The following is a 25357-nucleotide window of genomic DNA, read 5'->3' as shown; positions in this document are numbered from 1 at the left end:
TCCTGTCATCGCTTTGCCATGCCGAGCTGCTTAAATCTGATTGGCTGCAGGTGGGCGGGAGGGGCAGGATGTGCTAATGCTGCATTTGCGTCATACGAGGACCCGAGTATGACACTGGCAAATATTCAGTCGGTCGAAGTGAAAGTTTAAAACGTCTGTTCACTTTCCGCTATGGTGCAAATGCAGCATTAGGTCTTGTGTTGCGCTTTTGATTCCTGGTCACGTTTCGACATGACGAGCATCCTGAAGGATTAGGAAGGTGTTTCGGTTACATTTATTATGATTTCCTGTTCCCCGTAGTCATGTTCACTTTCATGTATATTATGTGACTGCCGTCGGCGAGGTGGTCATTTGGACTTACTTTCCATACAACAAAAGACGATTACAAAGTCGTATATCCTGCTTCACAAAACCAAAGTGCAGTATCCACATATTAGAGACAGATTTATACACTCAAATAATGTTCTTAATAAAAAACAAAGTGAAGAGGAGGCCCAGATGAAGAAGTATTTGTGAGTCAAACCTCTGTTACTTTAACTGAACTGTAGTGTATATTTGATACATATATATTTATTTCTTCGGTTTTGTGGTGCAGTATAGACAGGAGCCCTAAAAATCCATATTAACAAAATTCAGAGCCGTTTCAGTAATGTGTTCCTTTCCTCTTTTCCTTACTCCCTAATTTTCTGGTTGAAATAATAGCTCCACTCTTTGGTTTCATGGTTTGCCCTTTGGCCTTCCCTCTCACTCTTCTTCTCTTGTCGTTCTTCAGCAGCAGACTGCTGTCCCAGCTATCTCTGTTCTAGACTTGGTATGTTTTTCCTGTTGATGATGGGTTTCCTTCCTGTTCTGCTCAGTTTTCTGAGCGGCCACCGATTTGTCGCTCTCCCATTTAACTATTGTGTGTTTGATTGGGGGCGTGGCTTTGGGCAGAGGTGGCGCTGTGCTGTGTTTGGATGTGTTTGGGCTGAATCTGTCCTTTTCTCTGTCCACTCAAAACAATAAAGATGTTCTCTTGTAAACGCCTTTGTGTGGCACACAGGGAGGATGCCTGCATGGCTAAATGCATCATAGAGCAGCCATGTTCAGATCCATGCATGACATTGTGTGTGTGCGCGTGTGTGCGCGCGTGTGCGTGCGTGTGCGCGTCGAGTTCAATACTGTGAAAGATGTCTTCTGTAAAGGTTCAGTTTACCCCAGCCACAAAACCTTCCACCTGCAGACAGGAGTCAGTCTATCAGTCCAACATGTGTTTGTTTATCATTCAAATACTTAGTACATTTTTTGTAAAAAAAGAACAAAAGAAAACTCCATAAATTAAATAAAAAATAAAATCAGTGAAGAATAACAATTGTTGACACAGACGTACCAATAAAAATGATCTCATTGTTCGATTTTAGCTTCTTTTTTCCCTTTTACCCTCTCCAGCATTTTGAGTAGAAGTGTTACGACAACATGGAAATGCATTTAAGAATTGGCCTTTAGCTTGTGTGACTCAAATTCCTTGTGGAGTAAGAGCTGCAACAAATAAACAAGGTCTAATATCAGCTGAGTTTTATCTATCTACATCTCCAGACTTCTGCCACATCCACAGAATAATCAACAGTCTTTCAAAGAAAAACAGAAGTGTACGATTCTTGATCTTTACTGGTGGAATACTTGTGTTTGCTCTGCGGTGGACTGACCCAAGGGAAAGAGTTTCTGTTTGCTTTGTGTATCACCAAATTCCTCTGTTTTTTTTTCTTATACATTTTGACTGTTTTGTTATCATGAACTGTCTGCTTGCTTTTCTTCTGCTGTGGACAAAGACCTGAAAGCCTGTCGTTGTCCTCCCCCGTTTTGATGATTCGTTGCATGTGGATGTCGCATGACTCTGCTTGGGTTGCACACCGCTCCTGATGGAACAAACGTATTTCACATTGCAAACATGTAGTGGACGTTGAGCTCGATGTGGATTGAACACTCATGACTCCCGCGTCACTCATTCACTCAAACGGCGTTCTGCGTTCTGGTCGATACATGTCTGACATCCGTGTGTGTGTGCGAGCAGCTGCAGGACGAGGAGCGGCGACGCAAGCAGCAGCTGGAGGAGATCCGCAAGCGAGAGGCGGAGGAGCGAGCCAAACAGGAGGAAGAGCGGCGGTGGAGAGAGGAGGAGAGGAACAGACGGGAGGTGGACGACAAGGTCAGTGTGGCCCGCAGTTTACCCTGTGACCCAACTGTTTTAAAACGTTCTGTTGAGTTGTGATCTCGATTAGGGCTGGGCGATATTGACAGTATGACATTATGATATTTAGATGTTGTTGTGTCAATACAACTTGTAAAACGTTTTAGTTGAGGTTTAATTGTCAGACAAGTGTGAAATATCAGTAAAAATGAATGACAAACGTGCAGAAATATCACTTTTTTCCCATATTTGAAAGTGTACAACATCATTTTTTTCCTTTTTACATTAAAGGTGGAATGGACGATTTTTTTTTTTCAGCAAATTTTTTATCATATTTCCTCATGGCGTGGATAAATCATTTGTCCTGCCACATATCAATCATAAAACGCACCTACCGCTCACCTGCAGCCGCGTGCGGTTCGTCCCCCCGTTTCCGCGTGCCTAAGCGCATGGATCTATCATAATATAGTTCCCTCAGTGTACGGGGCAAAATGAAGACGAAGAAAGACAGTTCGAGCTGACGCAGAAGTGGACAGAAATCTACGGGAGACGAGCGATGCGATGCTCTTCATTGCGCTAATAAACAAACGCACGTGTGTGTTGTATCAGTCCGCACGGGGGAGTGCGCATGCGCACTTCCACCTGCGTTCTCAAATCGCAGAAAAATCCTCCATTGCGCCTTTAGATAAGCTATTTTTGTCGCATTCTTCACTATAAAGAAGTTACACTCTATTCGAAATGTGCATATTTTAAAAACGATTTTCATCGTTTTATCTACATTTTCATATATATTGCCCAGCCCTAATTCGACCTTTAGTTAGAAATGTCCTTGTATGTATGTATGTAATCAATATATTATGCTAATTTCCGGTTGTGAACTAAAACGACTTGAGTGCAGATGTTTTAAATATCCACTGGTCTGGTCATCTGACATCGGTCCATCTTTAACACCTTCAGAGTCTTTGTCGTTTCTGTTTTGTGACCATTGGCGTCGTGGTGCATTTGTCCCGTGAACATCAGACCAATGGTTGTTTAAAACTCTGAGGCACAGTAAATACAGTACTCTTGAGTGTCAGAGTACTCAGCCGTGTTACTTTAGCTTTACCGTGAGCGTGTATTTACAGAGTATTTAGCCGTGTTACTTTAGCTTTACAGTAAGCATGTATTTACAGTATTTAGAGTATTTAACCGTGTTACTTTAGCTTTACTGTAAGCGTGTATTTACAGAGTATTTAGCCATGTTACTTTAGCTTTACAGTAAGCATATATTTACAGTATTTACAGAGTATTCAGCCGTGTTACTTTAGCTTCACCATGAGCGTGTATTTACAGTATTTACAGAGTATTCGCCCGTGTGGTGGTCCGTCAGTGTTGTTTTTGTGACTCGTCCAGTTGCATGTCCCATCCTTGCACCCCTCGTGTCCTCGTCGTCGTGTCTGTGAGCATGGGACCCCCACTGTGTCCACGCCGTTCCAGTCGGCGTGTGTCAGTTATGTTCAGTTTTTATTTGGAGGAGTTTGTTTTTAGTGTTTTGTTTCCGTTGTCATGTCATTCAACTTTACTTTGAAATGATACGCACATAGGGAATGCCGCCCCTCCCACAACCCCACATTACATCCATACATTTCATCCCACTCATGTCAACCCCACCAACACCTCTAACGCCTTCAGATTCTTCAGATTCAACAACAAGCAAACTACAGCTGGGTCTCCACGGCGATGGCGCGTCACCTCGACGACACACACAAATGACGAGACTTCAAACGGGTCTCGAGCAAGTCCATCCAAACGCCCTGGGCTCAGAGCTCAGGAATGGGCTGCCATCAGAAGCCCCACAGACCGTAGAACACACACACCATACACATCAGGGTGGTCCAGAAGAAGGCGGGGTCAGGGAGAGGGGCGGGGCCTTTGTCCTTCGTCACACAGTCGTGTTAATGAGGTGTTCAGGTGGATGTAGTGTCTTGTGCCTTGGTTGGTAAATGGTGGAGTACAGTACTTGTTTCAGGTGTAGAAGAAAGACGGTGTAGTAAAGTACTTCATTTATATATTGTAGAGTTGAGCCGAGGAGGGTTAGATATGGAGTGGAAACAATGATCAGTGGTGTTTCAGGCGGTGTTTCAGGCGGTGTTTCAGGCGGTGTTTCAGACGGTGTTTCAGACGGTGTTTCTCAGACGGTGTTTCTCAGACGGTGTTTCAGGCGGTGTTTCAGACGGTGTTTCAGGCGGTGTTTCAGACGGTGTTTCAGGCGGTGTTTCTCAGACGGTGTTTCAGGCGGTGTTTCAGACGGTGTTTCAGACGGTGTTTCAGACGGTGTTTCAGACGGTGTTTCAGACGGTGTTTCTCAGACGGTGTTTCTCAGACGGTGTTTCAGGCGGTGTTTCAGACGGTGTTTCAGACGGTGTTTCAGACGGTGTTTCAGACGGTGTTTCAGACGGTGTTTCAGACGGTGTTTCAGACGGTGTTTCAGGCGGTGTTTCAGGCGGTGTTTCTCAGACGGTGTTTCAGGCGGTGTTTCAGACGGTGTTTCAGACGGTGTTTCAGGCGGTGTTTCAGGCGGTGTTTCAGGCGGTGTTTCAGGCGGTGTTTCAGGCGGTGTTTCAGACGGTGTTTCAGACGGTGTTTCTCAGACGGTGTTTCAGACGGTGTTTCAGGCGGTGTTTCAGGCGGTGTTTCTCAGACGGTGTTTCAGACGGTGTTTCAGACGAGTGTGTAGTTCTACAGTCTAGTGTCTGTGTCGAGTAAGACTTCTCTCATCTGTGGAACTGTACAGTATGTAGTAGTACTGGTAGTGTGTAGTAGCTGTAGGGGGCAGTAGAGAGTGTCCCGGTGAAGCGGGGCTGACTAACGCTTGTACGTCCCCAGAGGAGGCAGGAGGAGGAGTACTACACACGGCTGGAGGCAGAGCGCCGGCGGCAGCACGACGAGGCCCAGAGAAAGCTGCTGACGCCGGACGAGCCGGCCGGTCTGTATCGGCCCCCGCTGCCCCGGGACTACCAACCCCCCGCCCCGCACAACCCGTCTACTAACACGCCCCCACCCCCACCACAGAGAAACACCTCCTACCTCAAAACGCAGGTGGCGTCCCCCGACACGCTCTACACCGCCAAGTACGTGTCCAACGCGGACGACGACGAAGAGGAAAACGTCCCTAACGCAGGAAGCGGCGGCGGCCAATCAGGTCAGGCCAAGCTGTCGGCGACCCGGAAGTCGTATGGCGACCTCCCGGCCTCCGTCTCGCCCAATCACAGCAAGCCTCAGCCGCCGCCCACTGCGCGCAAGCCACGCCCCCTTTCAGACGGCATCTTCCTTTCTGGCTCGTTCCAGCCGCCAGTCTACAACTCCAACAGTACAGGCCCCCCCCTTCCTGCCAAACCCAGCTTCATCCATTCAGGAGGCCTCAAAGGTAGACACGCGGAGCAGAGTCAGCCACAGCGCCCCCTGCTGCTCCGGCCTCCTCTAGTCACTCTGCATTTAAATACTTTTGTTTTGTTTCCAGTAGCAACCTCCGTCTATTTTCCCTTCTTTATATTTGTTTGTCCATATTTTTCATTGTCAAATCAACAAGTTTTTCTCACTTCACAGGCAAATCAAGATGTATCTGTTTGTTTCCATGTCAAATCTCCATGTCCCTTAGTCATTTTATATCTTTTCATTTTCAATCACCTGTCCCGAACCGCACTAGAACCAATCGCCTCTTCCAATCAAACACCCGAAAATCGTTGCCGATAATCGCCCCCTTTCTGGAGATTGAGAGTCACCTGAGCCAATCGTAGTACTGTTGGTGTTGTCGCTCGCCGCCTCCTGTGTGTCTGGTTGGTTGCTGCTTTGGGTTGTGGGTGTGGCCAGCAGGCTGCCTTCATGCCCCTCCCCCTCGCGGCTCTGCTTAGTGGTGTTGGCTTTGAAGGGAAAGAGAGACACCATTGGCCTCTTCCATCGCTCACGGACTAAAGGCTCATTCACATTTGACTTTGACATCACGTTACATTAAGACCACGACATCAGCAGCGCTTTGAGTGACGCCGCGGCTCTGCAAATGAATTAAATACTTCAATAAATTAAAATTAAATAGAAAAAAGTACAATCGAAGCATAACACACAAGACGACTGAGCGTTTTTGAAGAGAAAGAGTGTCGCAGTGTTCATGAATGTTAGTACTGTTAGTAAGTATATATAATATTAATGAAAGAAGTCAAATGTACAGAGAATAACGGTATAAACAGAAGGAGATGGAACCGCACTGGGCTGGACGATATGACTTAAACATTTATCGTGATTTTTTATTCATTTTTTTTTTTTATTCATGATTTTTGATTATATTTCCTTTTGTCTTATTAAAATGGGTTTGAATAATGATCATTTCCTCGATGTAAGCAGGACACACTTTTAATCAATGTCGTTTAGTACCAAAAATTGGTCAAATCACTCGTATTCACAGCTCATTTACTGTTAACCCAGATGAAAATGTCCAAAGCTGATCATTGACGATTAGAAATTAGTTTAAAATTGTCCTAATATATAAAGTGCATTTGCAGAGCCGCAGCCGTCACCACGCGGCTCCTGATTGGACGTTTCCTGCATCGGACCCACACTAACTCCGCCCACCCCGTCCCACGACCCGCCGCATGTCACAAACCCAACATGCTACGCACTGCAGCTGCGGCGTGTGCTCTTTAACCCGGCTTTAACCCGGCTTTAACCCGGCTGCTCTCGTGGCTCACGTCTTCCTGCTCTGTGTCTCTTTGTCCTTCTGTTAATTTGCCTGTTTTCTTGTGCTCTTGTCCATGTCAGTCTCCTTGTCTGTGTCTGCGTCTGCGTCTGTGTCTGCTCACGCTGTGCCGCTGTCTAACGCTGCTTATCTGACTAAACTACAGCTCCCAGAAGACTTTGCGGCAGGGTCAGGCTCCTGAGCGGCGCCTGACTCTGTGGCTTTTCTGAAGTGTTTTGAATGTGATTGACAGCTGGCAGTTCCTCGTGTTCCTCCAGTCCGCTCAAAAGCTCAAAAATTCAACTCAAGAATTTAAAATTTTATTTTGTACTTAACATCTCATGCAAAAATGTCAATATCGAATATAAATATTTATATAACCAAGAGGGCAGTTCAAATAAACAAATGTATTCTACATATATATATATATATATATATATATATATATATATATATATATATATATATATATATATATTTATTATTATTATTATTATTATTATTATTATTATTATTATTATTATTATTATTATTATTATTATTATTATTATTATTATTATTATTATTATTATTATTATTATTATTATTATTATTATTATTATTATTATTATTATTATTATTATTATTATTATTATTATTATTATTATTATTATTATTTCAATTCATCTTACAAAAGAGAAATGTTATCTGTAGCAGATACGTTCCCTCTTCAGTACAAAACGTACATTACAATTATAAATAACTTTAACTTGAGCTCAGTCAAATACACTGCATTATTCCATATGGGATCGATGGTGATACTTGTGTTTCTTGGCAGAAACAAAAATCATTGGAACTATTTTTAATAGAAAAAGCTTAGAAAAGCTGACCGTACTGTCCTTAAAATCAAATGTCTCCTCTGGGGACACAATCCAAACTCTTTGCAGTTAAAACAGCCGAAGAAAGTGGCTTCAGTTTGATTTTCAGAGTTGGACTTTCTGTGTGTTTTGGCTCCGCACAGGAATGTCACTGGCCTCGACTTGAGCCCAGTCGCTGCGCTGGCTTTTGTTCTGCCCCGTTTGTGTTTGTGTGGTTTGGGGCTCCTCGCTCACGGGGCAGGACGGAGGAGCTGCCCGCTGTAGCATCAGTCGCTGTGTCCCCACCAAACTGTGCCAACCCAAGCTCTCCTCTGAGCGCCTTTGAAACACGAGAGTTCAGGGCGCAGCGCCATGGAAACGAGCATCAAACACATGGTCATTTCATGTGTTTTTGATAAATATCTAGTGTATCTTTGGACGGGGGTTAACGGCTTTAGAATATGATGCATGCAAGGTCTATTTTTTCAATACACAATCCTTAGAAATCACAATAAACCAAGGCACACATTTATATTGATGATTTAATACAAAGAGGACGCGTCAGTTGCCTGGGTTTTAGAGTTTGGTACGACACAGTGAAAAGTCGAGCGGTAGACTAACACCACTTCTGGGGTCAGAGGTCGAGCTCACCCTCTTTTGCAGCGCGTCAGAGGGCGAGGTCGACCCCCCCGGACCCCTCGGGACGTCCACAGACCCGTTCCTCCTGCTTTGAATGGCCCTTTTGGCGCACTGGAAACACTAACGCTGCTCTTCCTCCTGCTCAGGCCGGTCTGGGGGGAGACGCTCAGTGACCTCACGCGAGCTGCTGGGTTCAAAGTCCACAAACTCGACTTTAACGTTCCGTCGTCTCAATCGATGACAGGCGTTCGGACCCAGCAGCTTTGACGTGCTGTGTTTTTGTAAGTGTTTGTGTGATACTGACTGGTGTTTGCTGCTGTGTGAAGGATCTAACTCGTACACTGGAAACTCTGCGGGACTTGTAGGATCAGGAGAGGTCTACAAGGACAAGTGGACAAAGAGGTAATGTCTTCTGTTTGTTCTGTCTAAGGCGGGCGGAGTAATCACATGTGTAACTGAAATAAAAGTACATCTACAGGAGCAAAGAAAGATACAGACATTTAGTAAAGTATCAAAGTAGCTGTTTAAAATAAGTGAGTACCCGTATTTTCCGAAGTATAAGTCGCACCAGCCAAAAAATGCATAATAGAGGAGAAAAAAAACATATATAAGTTACACTGAAGTTTGAAATGCGGTTAGAAGTGTGAAAATAACAAATAATATCACATAAGTTGCTCCGGAGTATAAGTATATAAGAATAAATATAAGTATAAGTCGCACCTCGGCCAAAATTATGAAAACATTTTTAAAATGCGTTTTGAACCATTAATTGAGGTTTGATTATGAGATAAATGTGAAATATCACATTTTATACCATGATTTTTTACTATAATTGAAATACTTGACATCTTCAAAAAAAATCACATTATATTTAGATCACATAGATTTTGAGTCAATTCTCGTGATAGTGGTAAATAATTGTGCTGAGGTTTGTTGAACACAAGCAACTGAAAGGATTTTTTTTATTTTTCTTGTAATTTTTATATATACATTTTTCTTTATTCAACTCAAACCCTTTAGAGCAGGTGAACGTGCTAAAAGTTCAGTTTAAAAATCCAAAGCACAGATCAATAATTCTCAAATGAAGTAAAAAGTATCTGTAAAGGGGATACACACAATGTTTTCATGAAATAAATTAAATTATGTTTTTCTCCAGGACCAATATGAGTCCATTGTGCGTCTACATCTAATTATACATCGTTATATTCTCCACGAAGCAGGTAGTGACTGTCGTTAGCTTTTTTGTGACGGCAAAACTCGCTCTAGTCTTTGAAAGTTTTGAAAAGCGCTCATTGCGGTGAATAATCATAAACGCACAGTACAACTTTCAAAGACTAGAGCGACTCATGTGGACCACGAGTAAATCTGGTACAGCGCTTCACCTCTGTACTTTTACTCGTGTACTTTGTTCCCTTCCCGCCCCCCGCCTCGAGATAAAGGTGTGATTTTGAATGCGTTCGCAGTCAGGAGCAGGAGAACTCCATCCCCGGCAACCCGGAGAGCTTGACCTTCAAGGAGCGCCAGCGCCTCTTCTCTCAGGGGAAGGAGGTGTCCAACAAGGTCAAGGCGTCCCGCAAACTGATGGAGCTGGAGAACGAGCTCAACACCAAGCAGTAGCCCCGCCCGCCTGCACTCGGACACACCCCCTAGTGCCACCTTAAACCAGCCACTACAGCCACTTTGGTATTTAAGGTGGTCCGAGGACAATCCACAAGCATTTATTTTTTTGTTTTTTTTCCTTCCACTGGGCGAGCGTCTATTCTTTTTGTTTTTTTGGCTCTTATTTTTTTTATTTTAATCAAGAAATAACTGGACATTTTGACGTAGCTGTTGTTGCAATAGAGAGACTAATGGTTTAAAAAGAGGATTCCCCGCGTCACGGTCTGTCGGAGATGCAGTCATTATAAAGCACTGTAAAAAAAAGAACTGTAAGTGGCATGACAAAAAGGGGGGATGCATTTTTGTTCAGTTCTTGGGCGAGGGATAGAATAAAAGAGAGGTTTATTCTCGTTTTAATTTTTTAAACGCTTCCACAAATTTTAGGATATTTTATTTTGTGAATTTTCCTCTGGTGTCATTGTTTTTCACTCTTTTTAAATTCCACCGGAGAAATCCAGACCAATTATTATTATTACATTATTTTTTGTGATTTCTTTTTAATTCTCAGCGAGTGAACGCACTGCTCTTTCATTCCGTAGCATGGGATTTTGTTTGATATTTTCAGTCTGAAAACTGCACAACATGTAAATATCGAGGTCCACACACACTTTTAACTACTGTAGACACTTGATTCAGTTCATGTTAATACACGTTTGAAACAGCAAGCCAAAACTGGACCGTCTTCTTTTTTTTTTAAACCAGAGAAAGGTTTATTATTTGTAATCTTGTGTGAATTTTCACCTCTCGAGTTCCCTTGACATTGTGATTAATGGTGGGAAAACACTATTGTTTGCTTTATTTATTACAAACATGGAGATCGAGAGAAAAAAAGCAAACTTGCACAATTTTAATGTAATTGTCCACAAACCCATCTGATTATGAGCATTATTTGGGTCCTCTTGTACTGTGGTAAAACTGTGGTATTATTTTATGAGTTAGAAACACCAGCTGTGGAGAGGGAGACTTGTAAATGGACCGAAGATGAGGAAATAGGATTTATATTTTACATTGACCACTGCTGCTCTGCTCACACACCGACTCCAGTGTCTCCCACAAATAAAGAATTAAAAACAGAAACACTTAATGTACTTCTTCTGCAGTTCGGAGCGATTTCCAGCGGATTTTTGTACGGCCACGCAAACTCTACAGACCAACCCTCCAACTCACTGTTCCTCCTTAGGTTTCAAACCAACTGAATCATTTAAATGGTTTCCATGTTTAGCCTTTTGTAAATCATTAATAAATACAGATTTTTCAACAATGCAAGACTCTGGATCTTTGTCGATGACTTCACGATAACGAAGAAGCGACATGGTTATTTTGTGCTTCAGTGTGGATTATTATAAATGCATGAAATCTTTATAGTTACCATTTGTTTATTTGGTGAAACACATCTGCCTCGGATGTATTAATGTGGTAAGTGAAAGATTGTTTAGTTCAACAGTCTTAATAATTCTATAGAAGTTAACCTATAAAATGAGCAGTTCCTGTTGAACACTGCCCCCAAGTGGAGATGAGACCAAAGATTTACATTAGATTTTTACTATAGAACATTTGAATTACAAAAATAAAAGTATTCTCACAAAATACTTACAAGTGTACAAGACTAACATGTTTAACAAGTCAATCGCTTGATACATTAAAAAATAAAATGTTCTCAAAACGTCATTGTGCATTTCCAGTACAATTTAAACTAAAACGTGCACAAAAACAAACATGCAATCATCAAATATCTACTCTAGTGCGAGTTGAAGATACAGTTAAGACTTGAAGGCAACTTGTAATCGCACTCTGAACCACCAGCCCTTCTAACTGCAGTACTATAAACAAATACCAGCACTGGTTTCGAACAATTGCAGTTTTCTGGACCGTGAAGGCGGCGCCATTTAGCTCATCATACCTGAAAATACATCAAGGTTCAAAATAAATGTCTGAATCTGATATTGGCTCCAGACATGAAATTTGACACACAAATCAAAACAATTCAAAAAAAAAAGGTATGCTGGAATAAATTGTATGCACAGAACATGGTTTGAGGAAACATACACAGATTGGATTCAACTTTGATTTGTTCAAATTTCTCCAAGGTCCGACTGCCTTCCTCGGGGTCTTCGTCACACTCCTCACTTTGGTGCCCCGGGCTGCTGCTAAGGCTCTGCTCCTGGAACCTATCGAACATGAACACACATCCTTCAATCATAAACAACTGCCTGTTTTCATAATGCGTCTTTCAAACTAGTTCAATTGCTCGTGGTTAGGGTTGGACGTACCGTAGTCCCAGCATGACGTCCGTGTAGCTGCCGTGCCCCGCGTCCACCAGCTGCTTGGCGACGTGGACCTCATTGGCCAGGACGTCCACCTTCCACCGGCAGGCCGAGACCTCCTCCCTGAAGATGATCCGCAGGTTCTTCTGGTCCAGACACTGTTGGAAGAAAACGGCCGCCTCGTCAGTCCATCGCTCGTGCGCCCCGGCCGGCCTCACCGCGTTCAGGACGCAGGGGTACGTCACTTTGGGCAGCTCTCCGGCGCCATCTGGGAGCGTCTTCAGCTTGGCGTGGTCCGCATACGGCAAGCATTCGGTATGTCCGTAGTCCACCAGGTTTAGGGTGAGAGCGCCGTCTGCGTTGAGGATCTCTGCCCTGCACCACTTGGTCCTCCAGTCGGATTTAAACAGGCAGCCGGTTCTGGGGACGAGGTGGGCCTGGGGGAGCGGCTGCTGTTCGTCTTGGAGGTCGTCCAACAGGATGGAGACCTGACTCATGAGGTGCAAGTCCTCCAGGATCACGCAAAACTCGAAGGGCGTGGTGACGGCAGCCGCGAAGCCAGAATACTCCTTATTTAGTTCAACGGGAGCGAAGGCCAATTTCTGAGGGAGTTTTCTTTCAGGTACACACTCTCTCTTCTCAAGACAGTCCGGTTCAGTCTCTTTCACCATGTTGGAAACGTGATGCTTGAGCAGGACCTCATCCATTACCATCTCTACAAACCACAGTTGTAGTATTCTTGACATTTCCACAAACGTGAACTTGACCTTATTTCCTTCGATGGCTTTCAATGCTTGATGGTACGTTTGTCCGTCCTGCTCACAGACTCTTTGGTCGTTCAGTCTGCAGTGCCAGGCAAAGGGTGGAATCGTTCTGAGGTAGCCCATCATCTGCCGCAGAGTGCTTTTTGATACGGTCTCCATTTTCCCATAATCCAACAGGTGAACCAGACATGTGTTGTGAGAAATGTCCTTAACAACAGCCCTACGCCACAGGCCACTCTTTGGTTCTTGAACTAAGCAGTTCAGACCTTCTTGTATTTCTTTTGTCTGGACAGATTCACACTTGTGTACGTTCACGGCTATCAGTGTGTCCAACACTGCGAGTGACTCCTCGGATTTGTCAAGTCTCAAATAGAAATTTCCATTGCTCTGTACAGACAGCAATAGTCCGATATCAGTGTCTCCACTTTGGATTTTTGGAGGAAAGAAGGGTCTGAGCAAATCTTTTGACACACCAAATATTGTCTTTTTTGCAGCCCGTGTTCCCCTTTTCGTTTTGAAATGTCTTTTGGTGTTTGGTTTTGTCTCTGTTGAGCTTTTAACTTTAGGAACTACATCGATTTCCTTTGGAGCCGTGTCAGTTTCCTTTTGAGATGTTGTTTCAACTGGTACAGAAGTTGTTGCATCGACAATTTCCACCTTGACCTCCCATTGAGAATTTCTGTAACAAACAAACTCAACCATAAGCGGCTTGTCCTTTACTGCATCTGCAAAAGCAGCATTGTTGTCAAAAGCTGAGCAGTCATTTAGGGTGCACGCTATGCTGTATCGTGGTTTACAGATGTTGTCCTTTGGCATCAAAAACATCTTTTCTTTTCCCACAATGGCAGTGTTTCCAAAATCCACAAATTCGATGTTGAAAGTACAGATGTCAACATCTTCCTTCACAACAGCACGATAGAGTGCCCCATCCTCCTCGTACTCTGCAAGAACAAGATCTTCAGCCTTTAGGGGAATGCTTGTGCATGGTTCCAAAGTTTCTCTGAAGGCGCTCGAGTTCAGAGCTTCAGCCATTTGAAGGACATTTGCCTCATCATTTGAACGCTGAAGAAAGAAACTACTACGTGAATCAATATGGCTTGCAAAACATTTTAACTTTGAGCCTTTTGTGAGTTGTATTGCTGGCAAAGAGGAGTGTTCCTTGTTAACTTGGATGGCAGAGATGGTTTGAGGTCCTGGAGTGCTGCGCCAGCTCTTTTTTGTAACTTTATTGGGTTTCTTTGATTGTGGAGATTTCACTCGCCCTTTCTGTGTTTTCGGACCGCTTGTGTTTGATTTATTTTGACAGTTCTTTTTCTTTTGAGTGTTTGGGTTGAGAGATATCCTTGGGTTGGCATTTTCAAGTATCTTTTTACCACTGATTTTGAAGGTCACAGCTGTTTTTGGTTTCGGTGCGAGGCTTTGAACGAGCTCCTTTAGCCCGTCATTGACACTAACGTCCCCATCGAACAACTCGACCTCAAAAGATCCATCTCCCACTTTTGCAACAACGAGAACCTTCACTAGCTTGTTGAGGACCGCGGTATCAAGCCAGTCTTTTACATTAGCATAAATGAGACCTGGAGGCACGCCGGACAAGCAAAATCTCAGTGCCTGCATCGGCGTATGCAACAGTTCCGTTGAATCTCTAGGAATGAAAACAACGTGTTTTTTCTCTGCAATCATCGTGTTTCCATAATCTACAAAGGTCACACACACATGAGAAGGTGACTGAGCTGAGGAAGCAATCCCCCTGTACCATAAGCCGTCAAGGTATTTAGCCAGACACAGTTTTTCGACCACATTTTCTGGATTTTCGGCTTGTGCTACCTTTTGGACCTCTGAAATGTTGACAGCCAACTCGTCAACGACTGCCGAATTTTTTTCAAGCTGGCAAAAGACCTCGAAATAGCTGTTGACATGAGTGACAAGGACCTGCTCTTCACTTCCTTCTGCGAGATTGTAGGACGAATAGACAAAAGATTCGGGAATAACTGCCGGAGACGGAGTCCCAGTAACGACTTGCGCCAGAGAGTTTTCCACAAGCAAGTCGGACACACTTTGCTTGGATTCCGTGTTGCGAAGATGCACGACGTTGCACAACCCTTTGTTTTTCACGTTTAACTGAGAAACAACGTTGCATTTCAGGCTCCCGCGACTGTCATCAATAAATGTTCTTAGAAGCTCTGTGGCGTCTCTGGTCCAGCCCCGCGCCACTGGTTCGATCACGTTATAAAGGCTGCATCGAAAAGCCTGCCCTTCCAACACGCAGTATTCCGGGAGTAACCCTTGCAAACTCTCCTCACTGACGTCAAGGCTTGTACCAAAGTCGGCAAGAATGACTTTCGCTCGACCATTACGTCTTTCTGCGACGATCCCGCGGCACCATTTTTCATTGTGGGGCGGCTTTACAGCGCAACACAAAGCTTCTGGTTGAAGAGGAACCGTTTTGGCTAAATAGTGCTCCTGAAGTCTACGCATAAGTGCCTCTAAAGCGGGCACTTTATCGAGACGCTGGCACCAGAAGTCCGAGGGCATGTTCACGAGTGGGCAGCAGACGGAAAACTCACAGCCGGGTTTAATGTTGAAAGCTTTGAGGCTGATGGCTTCTTTGGGTTTCTCGGTTTCATCCTTTGATGCCGCCTCCTCCTCCTCCTGCTGCTCATTCCAGTTCTCTGATGCCTTTGTGTTCAATAACGGTTGATTCTTTTGTGTTTTTACTTTGTGTTTGGGAAGATTGTGTTTTTCCCTCTGATCCATGAACTGTTGGGCGGAGATGTTTTTCAAATAGTGCGCTTGGTTGGTTGAGATCAGAAGCTCTGATAGACTTTGGTCACCATCATTACCACGTTCCTTATAGTAGAGATCCACATCAAATTTGTTTCTCCTCATCTGGATGACATGAACTTGTAGGACTTTGTTTGACGAGAGGCGCCTGAATGAGTCCGTGCTACTGCAGGTCCAAAATTCGTCTGTGGGCATAACATCAACAAGGCTACAACACAAAGCGAACGCAGATTTGCCGGCAAATTCTGCAGGTATTTTCTTGATTAAATTGTGTGGGACTTTCCCAATGTTCCCAAAGTCAACGAAGAGCACCTCCGCCCCATGCTCCAGAAGGTCCACCACCACACCTCTGTAATAATGCATATCTTCCTCATAGACGGCACAGCAAAGCATCCCGGGCTCTGGGTTTTCCATGATGTCTTCATCAAGGGCTAGTTTGCTAAAGTGCTCAGCCATTTTGGCCATCATTTCTTCAAACTCCGCATTTCGTCTTTCGGATCTGACCCAAAACTGGTTGGGATTTTGAACATGTTCCACATAGCCAGAAAAAACAGAACCCACTTGGATTTCTTCGTCTTCAAGTGTTTTTCCAAGTTCTTTTCTCATAATTGTCTCGTAATACAAATGTCCATTTTGAAGTAAGCTCTGCTCCTTTTCTGACTTGGTGTTGGGGGATTTTTTAATCGGAGCTGGATGGACCCTTTCCTTAGCGTTCAGAATTGTGACGTGGTACAAATGTTGTTCTGGTTTGTATTTGTTGATCATAATCTCCAGTATTCCTCCAAGTAAACTTGTCCTGAGGAAACAAAGCTGCTTGCTTTTAATGTCTTCTCCTTCATTGTCCACGCAGGACAGCGCACAAGGAAAGGCCATGATGGGAGTAGAACAGAAGTCTGGGGGCAACTTATGGATATTTTCAACTTTAACAGATTCAAAGAAGCCATAGTCAACAAACAGCACACGAACAAAAGAGTTGACAGGCAGATGCTGGATCAAACCTCTGTACCATTTTTCATCTTTACCTTTGACAGAGCAAAGCACGCTAAGATTGTCTGGAGTTCTCAGTTGATTGACTTTAGCTTTTAACTCACAAGCAGCAGCGAGTTTGCTTGATAACTCGTTGAGCTCAGATTCTTTGTCAGTCATTTGACAGTAAAACAGTCCAGGCTTGACAGCAGCTGTGACGCGGACTGTCGCATGTGACCCACATTTCAGTCTCGGCCTGCACGAGGACAGAATGTCCTCATATCCCTGTAGGCTTGTTGGTTTTAAGAAGAACTCTTGTCCTCTTTGCTTTTCCATGAGTAAATCAGGAGCTGGTTCGATGTTTTGTTTTAAAGGGGCTTCTGTTAGCATCTCAACCAACAGCAAAAATGTATCGGTGTCAACATGTCTCCCAAAACCATGACAAACAAGGTCGTTGTTGATGTCAGGGGATTCCAGTAAAAGCACTTTGTGAGGGAGAAGAGCTTGGATGTAGCCCGTTATATTTCTTCCAACTAGATTAGCAAAATATTGCTCTACAACTGTGCGACAGCAACCTGGAAGAAGCAGCACACTGGAAAGAAAGCCACAGACTATTTTGGCGGGTAAAATGAAGAGGTCGTTTGAACAAGAGGAAATATGTGCCTCATCTACAGTCAGTATGTTACCATGATCTATGAGAAACACATCATACGAGTCCTTTTTTTGGTTCTGGACACGTCCCCTGTACCAACGGGCTGAGGTCAGGTCTTCCACAAGGCAAAACTCTCCTATATCAACAGCAGCTTGAGATTTTGGGGAATTTTGGATCTCTCCCTGGAGGCTGTTGTAATCTAGTTCGCAGATGGTGAGGTACTGGCCTTGGAAGTGGATCAGCGTGGCTTCTGGATTCCAGTCCAGGTGAGTGAGCTTTAAGTCCACAGGCCAAGGGGCACAAGGTGGAGCCCTGTCGCCATACGACCTAAAGAAAAGGAGTGAGATTAGATACAAAATATCAACCTTGCCAGAAAGGTGAATTCACAAACTCTAAAGAATCCATCGTGTTTGGCTTCCGCTGATTTGTTTGCAGTCTAAATCAGTGGTTTAACGGGCCAATCACATGGTGGGAACTGGAACCAATCACAGCGCAGCATTGTGGTTGGACGAAAGTCAAAACAACCCCAACCAAAACAAACGGCCGTACTTTAGCCTATTTTAGGAGAAATATGGACTGTTTTGTTTTTCAAAAACGTGCACACTATACTGGATTTGACACAATTTAGATTTTTCTGCTTTTTCCACTGTGTTTGATTCAGCCAATCAGCATGAATGTAAAATAATTGTAGAACAAGGGTGATTTAAATATATATATAACAGGATCAGAAAGTAGTGTAATACTGTGTAATTGTCCAAACTGATAGCGCTTATCAGGTGGATGTGAAGTGTTGGGAGGGTGTGTCCTGGTGGAAAGGACTGATTTGGGAGCACAATAACATCCAGGAGTCCTACTCTTAAGTGTCCAGCACAGAGAAAACAGAGGAGAGCAGTGTGTGTGTTATCTCCATGACATTCTCATCATACTCTGTGGGTCTAATTTGTAAAACAACTTACCACAGTAGGTGGCAGATGGTATGAACAAGGCTTTGTTTTAACCACACTATTTTTGTTTTAATTCAGGGCTTTCTGTTCGGACTCGTTGTTTGAGGTGAATGCAGACGCGATTTATGATAAACTGACTTAAATCAAGTGCACTAGCTCATCCCACTTATTCATCTGCTCAGACTCTGGAGTCAATAACAGGTCAGGGCGGCAGCTCAGCGTGGCAGGTGATGGTGTCCTACCTACAGTAGATCCATGTGTCCTACCCCCTGAGGGCTGAGAGGAGCTAAGGGTGTGTGCCCTGTGGGAGACTTGTGTGTTGAGAATCCTTTTTAAGCTGATATTCAGCGGTCATGTCAAAATGACCATGGGCCACTTCAGAATCAGAATGTTTATTGCCATTGCCAATGAACAGAATTCACAAACATAGGAACTTGCTTTGGTGAATCAGTGCAATATAAAACAATCAACAATGATAAAACACTTAATGCATTGAGCTCAGACAATGACCAGACTGCCCCTGGCACCTGTGGCCTTCTCTAAGCATAAGCTATTGAATTGTATTATTGCCCAAACTACTACTACACATTAACAATCAATACAATATATACTTACTTTTGCTCTGAACTCATCATGGACAGAATGATCACAGCTGCAAAGCCAAGATTTTGGTAACCTACACAAAGAACACAAGTTTATTCATTTATTTTTGACACAACTGTGACAGATCCATGAATTATGACAGGGCAATAGCTAATTAATAATTTACTGTGTTCATGTTTTACTCGCGTTGTATCGATGTGACAGTAATTATTTGATAAATGGATTCAAATAGAATAAATTGAGCATGCATTGCCTTTAGCCTGGACATGTTTATGAATCACATTTTGGTCTAAAGTGCGCGCTAAACACAGGCTAAACTTGAGCTAACGTTAGCCGCTAACATTAGCTCTGTGACTTTCCCCGTATTCACCGGGTTTCATCAAAACAACCGGAAGCACAATGCAATAACAGCGCGTGCCACATATAGTTGAAGTGAGTGCATTTAATGTCTTACCACAGAGGCCTACAGAGGCCGTCCTACAGAGGCCTACACACGTCTAGAGCATGGTCTAGAGGCCTACACGCGGCCTCATGCTCTTCACACTCCTCACTTCCTGTTTATGTCCTGCGCGCGTGCGATCACTTTCACTCTACATCAAATCAGATTTTCAGGTACAGTTTTCTCTTTCTTTACACTGTTGATTCTATAACAACCTGTTTCCCACAAAATAGGAATAGTCTTTCATTTGGCCCATAAGTTGGCAAGTTTTTTTCATTCAGCATGTGTAAATATTGCTTGGGAGAATATGTACAATATATAATTAATATTCAATAGTGAGATCTGGCTCTTTGAGTTTAACATCACAGTTTAGTAACTGAGAACCACCAGCCTTAGTGTTATGTATCAATACATTTGATATATTTACATTAAAGTAAACCTGTGACAGCTGTATTTAAGAATACCTTCATTTATTTTTAAATGTGTTATTAGCATTGTAAAGCACTTTGAACTACGCTTTGTACGAATTGTGCTGGATAGAAAATGTATTATTGAAGAAAATACCGTCATATAATGATTAAATTAGGAGTACGACCGGAGATTTCAGACACTGAGTTACACCTATAATAGTGTAATACTTTCATCCATCTTTATGCTTGCTGTAGAAGTGTTTTGTTTTTTATATAATGATTTGTGTAATTTACTACAGAGGTCACACAAGACAAAAAAGTTATGCCCCCATTCATTATATTCTTCAATGTTCTTCTACTTGTAACTGAGGTAACTATAGGAAGATGCCTCTATGTTGGTAAAAGCAAAATGTTCAACTGTGAGTGTTAAGATAAAAGCTGCAGGTGTCTCTTTCTGCTCTCTGCAGGTGTTTGTCTGGGGCCAGCTGACTGGGGGAGGTCGGATGGATGGACAGATGGATGAAGAGTTCTCTGTTAATCATTACTAACATAAATTAGCCCTGGACAGTCCTCTGTAAATATGAGCGCAGCCTCAGCTTCATCAGCACTGCAGCTCTTCCACAGGTGAACCACACACTCTCGGATATGGCACAGACCAACATGTGGAATTTGGTTGGCAATGTTTCTTTCTCTTCATGGATTTATGCTTTGAAGGACCAATGATCTTTCTGTTCAAAGGACCGCATCTACGTGTACCTTCATTCATTTATTTATTTTAATCCATTTGTGGCTTGCATCTCCTCATTGTGACGACATGAAACGTGACTGTTCCACCAAAGATGGACTGTTTCTAGTTCATCCTTTGTGCGGCTCTCCAGAAGAAACACATTTTCACAAGGAGGACGACTCTCAAATTAAATCTGGTGAATCATATTTGAAGCTACCAATACATTTGTATCAAAAAGTAGCAATAGCCCATTAAGGGGAAGTATCTCATTGTGATTCATTGCATTTATGTTTGAATGAAAGGATTTTGGTCACAGTTCATATATATGTATTTCAGAACATGTTTGTGTAGATCTAAACTGGAAGTTTAGCAGTATTAAAGCAGAATAAGAAAGTACCTTTATTATGGTACTTCAAAATGAATAATTGTAATTAGATCCATCTACTTATCAAGGCCAGGAAGCAGAGGCAGCAGCTCGAGAAAAGAAAGATCATTTGTGCTTTAGTAATGGTATTATGTGGCGTTTTATTCAGAAGAGGAGGACAGTAACGAGACCCCTTCGTCTGAGGAGGACCAGGACATCGTGGACTACAATTTGAGCCTAAAACAGAGCACGTCCTCCAGGAAAACCATCAGCCAAATCATCAAAGACAAGAAGAAACAGACACATCTCACTCTGCAGTGGTAAATAACGAGTGCACTTTTGTGTTTAGTTCCTGTTGAAAGCCCTCACTTAAATCATGCACTTCAACTATCTCTTTTGAATGACGGTGTTAAATGAGAACCGGTGCATACTTTCTATACGTCATATAGAGTGTAATTAAACGTATTACATGTTATTTGAGCTGTAAAGACGGCGTTAAAGGCGATTGACCTTGGAACATTGTGTGTGTCCGTCTTTAAGTGTGTTTAAATGGGTTTTGCAGGCTGGAGGAGAACTATATTGTGTGTGAAGGAGTGTGTTTGCCTCGCTGCATCCTTTACGCGCACTACCTGGACTTCTGCCGCAAAGAGAAGCTGGAGCCGGCCTGCGCTGCCACCTTCGGAAAAGTGCGTTTGATCACGACGTCTCTGCTTTACTCTCCGCCGTGTTGTGTGGAAAGCATTATGCAATCTGTTTATTTTCCGGACTTTAAGTCGCACCAGCCAAAAAAATGCATAATTGAGAAGGAAAAAACATATATAAGTTGCACTGGAGTATGAAATGCAGTTGCAAGTGTGAAAATAACAAATAATATCACATAGAAGTCGCTCTGGAGTATAAGTATATAAGTATAACTCGTACCTGGGCCAAAACTGAAAAAAACATATTGCGACTTATAGTCCGAAAAATACAATATTTTAGTTGAATTTGGGAAAAAAATGATTTAATGGGATTATTATTATATTATTATACTGATGAATCAAACATAACGATTGAAAATTTTCTCAATGACCTTCTACAAACATTCTCAACAGACGATACGGCAAAAGTTCCCACTGTTGACCACTAGGCGTCTGGGCACTCGAGGACACTCAAAGTACTGATTTAAAAAACACTTTATATCATGGATTTATTATCAGAAAAATCATTACATTCTGACCGTTGCTGCGCAGGTATCACTACTACGGCATCGGCATTAAAGAGAGCAGCGCGTACTATCACTCGGTGTATTCTGGGAAAGGTCTGACGAGGTGGGTCTGGTTTCACTCTGTTTTTCTCAATCAACAAAGAAATAAAACTTTGATCATCTATTGCGTTTTTGTCAGCAGATTTTCTGGAAGCAAATTGAAGAATGAGGTGATTTAACAAAATGGAAAAAACTAAACATTTCATGAGGATTATTGTTGATGATCTGCAAAAAATAACCTACACAGTGTTTGATTAGGGCGGCTTCACTCGAAAGTACTCCCTCAGCTCTAAAACGGGAACGCTGCTCCCAGATTTCCCCAGCGCGCAACACCTTCTCCTGCAGGGAAACACCTCCCGGGAAAAGGTCAGAAACAGATCAACCGACCACATTTAAAACACACATTAAGCTTGATCATTTTGTCTGTTTTCTGCAGGTCGACACCCTGATCATGATGTACAAAACCCACTGCCAGTGCATCCTGGATAACGCCATCAATGTCAACTTTGAGGAGGTAAGCAACAATCAAAACATTAAAGTGTGTAATTCCCAAGGTAAATTCAATCTTGTTTTAGATCCAGAACTTCCTGCTGCACTTCTGGCAGGGGATGCCCGACCACCTGCTGCCCCTGCTGGAGAACCCCGTCATCGTGGACGTCTTCTGTGTGTGCGACTCCATCTTGTACAAGGTCAGTCAAGTCAAATTAGGCCTTTGACGGTCAATCATTTTAGTTTATGCTTTAGTTTTCTTTGCAGTCAAGAGACGACTCAAAATACAATACAGAACATGCACATGGAAACACTTAGAACTTATCTTCACTCCAATCCATGAATATATTTGTATTATTAGTTGTTCTTTGCCCTTTTCATTATTATTCATCACCACTAATTTATACCAATAATAACAGCAATGGTGTCATAGTATATTCATATTAATATAAGTATCGACACCTACATTACTATTGTTGTTATCGTCACGTCCATCATTTTGGTAACAATAATAGCATTGATCATAATGAATATCATTGTCTCCTGTCGTTACTAAAGCGACAACATCAAACAATGAGCGACATTATTCACTTTTACTGCCTTTATACATACATTCATATTGTCATTGGTATTTACGTGAACGCAATCGAGTTTATCATTTCTACTTTTTCATCTACAATGGCAGAAACTGTACAATCAAACCGTTAAAGTTACGGTTGTCAACCCCATTTTATGCAGTGAAATGTAAAGTTAATGTAATAAGTTAATGTAATGTAAAGTTAATGTAATGTAAAGTTAATGTAATGTAAAGTTAATGTAATGTAAAGTTAATGTGATATAAAGTTATTGTAATAAGTTAAAGTAATGTAAAGTTAATGTAATGTAATGTAAAGTTAATGTGACATAAAGTTAAATGGTAAATGGTCACATTTATATAGCGCTTTTCTACCGTCAAGGTACTCAAAGTGCTTTACATCAAGGAACCAGTCACCCATTCACTCACACATTCACACCCCAGATGTTCGCAGACACTGGGGGGCGAGTTGGGTTAAGTGTCTTGCCCAAGGACACAACGGCAGTATTCACATGAGGCAGCTGCGATCGCACCACCAACCTGCGGGCCAGTGGATCTGACCGCTCTGACCGAGCGGGGAATCGAACCGCCGACCTTTAGATCAAAGTTAATGTAATGTAAAGTTAATAGTGTCTCTATTTGTCAGGTTTTAACAGATGTTCTTATTCCTGCCACGATGCAAGAGATGCCAGAGAGGTACGACCCAACACTTTCCCCTTCACGCTTCATTGACATTTCCTCTCCACAGACGTGTGACTTGTCTCCACGGAGATGAGGGATGGTATATCGGTTAGCTGTGATATCTGCGAGTTTCGGCACAGATATCGGCATCGGTCAGGAGATATCAAAAAGGAAGCCAATGTTTGGCGTTGATTTTATTTTGCGGCACGTTTTGAACAGTCAAATGGAAATGCAACAGCAGCCACGCTAAACAATGTCATTATTTTTGCAAAAGTGGAAAGTTATTATGTGAACTTGTGTTAAAACTTAGCATAAATTTGTGGTTTTTAATCTCGGTTATTGGCCACAACAACGAGCTAAATATCAGATATCAGTTGTAATCCATATCGGCCCATCGCTAAGGGAGATGTACACCTTTAATGCCACACTTTGAGGGACCGTGAGGGACCGATTGACTGTGATCAGACTGATTAATGTGGCGTTCGCGTCCCACAGCTTGTTGGCCGACATCCGTAACTTCGCCAAGCACTGGGAGCACTGGCTGGCGTCGTCTCTGGAGAACCTCCCGGAATGCCTCGCCGCCAAAAAGCTGCCCATCGCTCGCCGCTTCGTCTCATCTTTGAAGAGACAGACCTCGTTCCTGCACTTGGCTCAGGTATAATCCTCACCCACAGTCGTCCGGGCAGATGCATTTTTTGAAAACTCACCGACGCGTCACTGTCTGTCGATTCAGATTGCTCGCCCGGCGCTGTTCGACCAGGCGGTGGTGACCGGGATGGTGGTGGACATCGACGGTGTGGACCTGAACAACATCAGCTCTCAGCCTCTCCTCAGCGTGAGCTGCTCCGGAGACCAGGACCAAGAGATCTACTCGGAGTGTGAGAACCTCAAAAAGTCACAAACTGTCGTGAACAATACAGTATTTAAAATCACTGCGACCAGCGAAATGCCTGTTAAATGAGCGAAATGCCTGTTAAATGAGCGAAATGCCTGTTAAATGAGCGAAATGCCCATTTAATGAGCGAAATGCCCGTTAAATGAGCAAAAATTCCCATTTAATGAGCAAAATGCCCATCAAATGAGCGAAATGCCTATTAAATGAGCGAAATGCCCATTAAATGAGCAAAATGCCTGTTTAAATGATGCAATATCGATATTATTGCAACGTTTGAATCTACTTTTTGACACAAACCTCTGTTATTTTCAAACAAATGAGTTCATGCATTAATTAGTTGAACGCTGTCAAAAATAAAAACTAAATCGAGGCTAATTTAGACGGAATAAGGGAAATCTTACCTTTTTCATTGCATTTTTGTCAAACAGAGTAGCTTTTATGCCAAAATATTAAGTTTGTTGTGATAATTGCGTTGGTCTATATTCTAATATCGATACTTTTGCGATATATTGTGCAGGCCTAATGACAGGATCAGTTCTATGCATG

The 25357-nt window shown here is 42.8% G+C and overlaps 3 protein-coding genes across 16 annotated transcripts in view; 2 read left to right on the top strand and 1 right to left on the bottom strand.

Moving 5' to 3' along the window:
* The window catches only part of afdna (afadin, adherens junction formation factor a), an 89940-nt gene extending 78670 nt beyond the window's left edge, over positions 1-11270 (top strand). For 3 of the 14 annotated variants that reach the window (XM_072443381.1, XM_072443367.1, XM_072443351.1), the window contains 5 exons: positions 773-811; positions 2051-2185; positions 5033-5573; positions 8677-8752; positions 9814-11270. In XM_072443381.1, coding sequence (XP_072299482.1) covers positions 773-811; positions 2051-2185; positions 5033-5573; positions 8677-8752; positions 9814-9967 — 945 coding nt within the window. In that variant the 3' untranslated portion in view covers positions 9968-11270. The remainder of the gene's footprint in view (positions 1-772; positions 812-2050; positions 2186-5032; positions 5574-8676; positions 8753-9813) is intronic. The other 11 variants (XM_072443434.1, XM_072443441.1, XM_072443375.1 and 8 more) reach the window with 7 other exon arrangements.
* Positions 11271-11895: 625 nt separating this feature from the next.
* Positions 11896-20377, bottom strand: tdrd15 (tudor domain containing 15). The gene is made up of 5 exons (XM_072450315.1): positions 20326-20377; positions 18999-19059; positions 12280-17766; positions 12056-12177; positions 11896-11909 (listed from the first exon to the last, which is right to left on the bottom strand). Exons 1-5 carry the CDS (start codon positions 20375-20377, stop codon positions 11896-11898), a joined length of 5736 nt encoding a protein of 1911 aa, XP_072306416.1.
* Positions 20378-20589: 212 nt separating this feature from the next.
* The window catches only part of rfx6 (regulatory factor X, 6), a 14223-nt gene continuing 9455 nt past the window's right edge, over positions 20590-25357 (top strand). The window contains exons 1-12 of the mRNA XM_072450314.1: positions 20590-20758; positions 21096-21246; positions 21489-21612; positions 22021-22082; positions 22159-22236; positions 22315-22342; positions 22431-22538; positions 22609-22686; positions 22748-22861; positions 23882-23931; positions 24412-24571; positions 24650-24835. Coding sequence (XP_072306415.1) covers positions 20650-20758; positions 21096-21246; positions 21489-21612; positions 22021-22082; positions 22159-22236; positions 22315-22342; positions 22431-22538; positions 22609-22686; positions 22748-22861; positions 23882-23931; positions 24412-24571; positions 24650-24835 — 1248 coding nt within the window. The 5' untranslated portion in view covers positions 20590-20649. The remainder of the gene's footprint in view (positions 20759-21095; positions 21247-21488; positions 21613-22020; positions 22083-22158; positions 22237-22314; positions 22343-22430; positions 22539-22608; positions 22687-22747; positions 22862-23881; positions 23932-24411; positions 24572-24649; positions 24836-25357) is intronic.

This window comes from Eucyclogobius newberryi, unplaced genomic scaffold, assembly GCF_026437365.1.
Source record: "Eucyclogobius newberryi isolate DKJ021-1_F unplaced genomic scaffold, fEucNew1.0.hap1 SCAF_1, whole genome shotgun sequence".
In the NCBI taxonomy this organism is placed as follows: domain Eukaryota; kingdom Metazoa; phylum Chordata; class Actinopteri; order Gobiiformes; family Gobiidae; genus Eucyclogobius; species Eucyclogobius newberryi.
Note: the sequence above shows the minus strand (reverse complement) of the source record. Positions and strands in the feature narration are given on the sequence as shown.

Bases quoted from the DNA above. Each gene is read 5' to 3' on its own strand.
- tdrd15 (XM_072450315.1), bottom strand. From the start codon at position 20,377: ATGATTAACAGAGAACTCTTCATCCATCTGTCCATCCATCCGACCTCC. The intron at 17,767-18,998 runs GTAAGTATATAT...CCTTTTCTTTAG, and splicing joins ATGATGAGTTCAGAGCAAAA to GTCGTATGGCGACAGGGCTC. The intron at 12,178-12,279 runs GTACGTCCAACC...CATGTTCGATAG, and splicing joins GACGTCATGCTGGGACTACG to GTTCCAGGAGCAGAGCCTTA.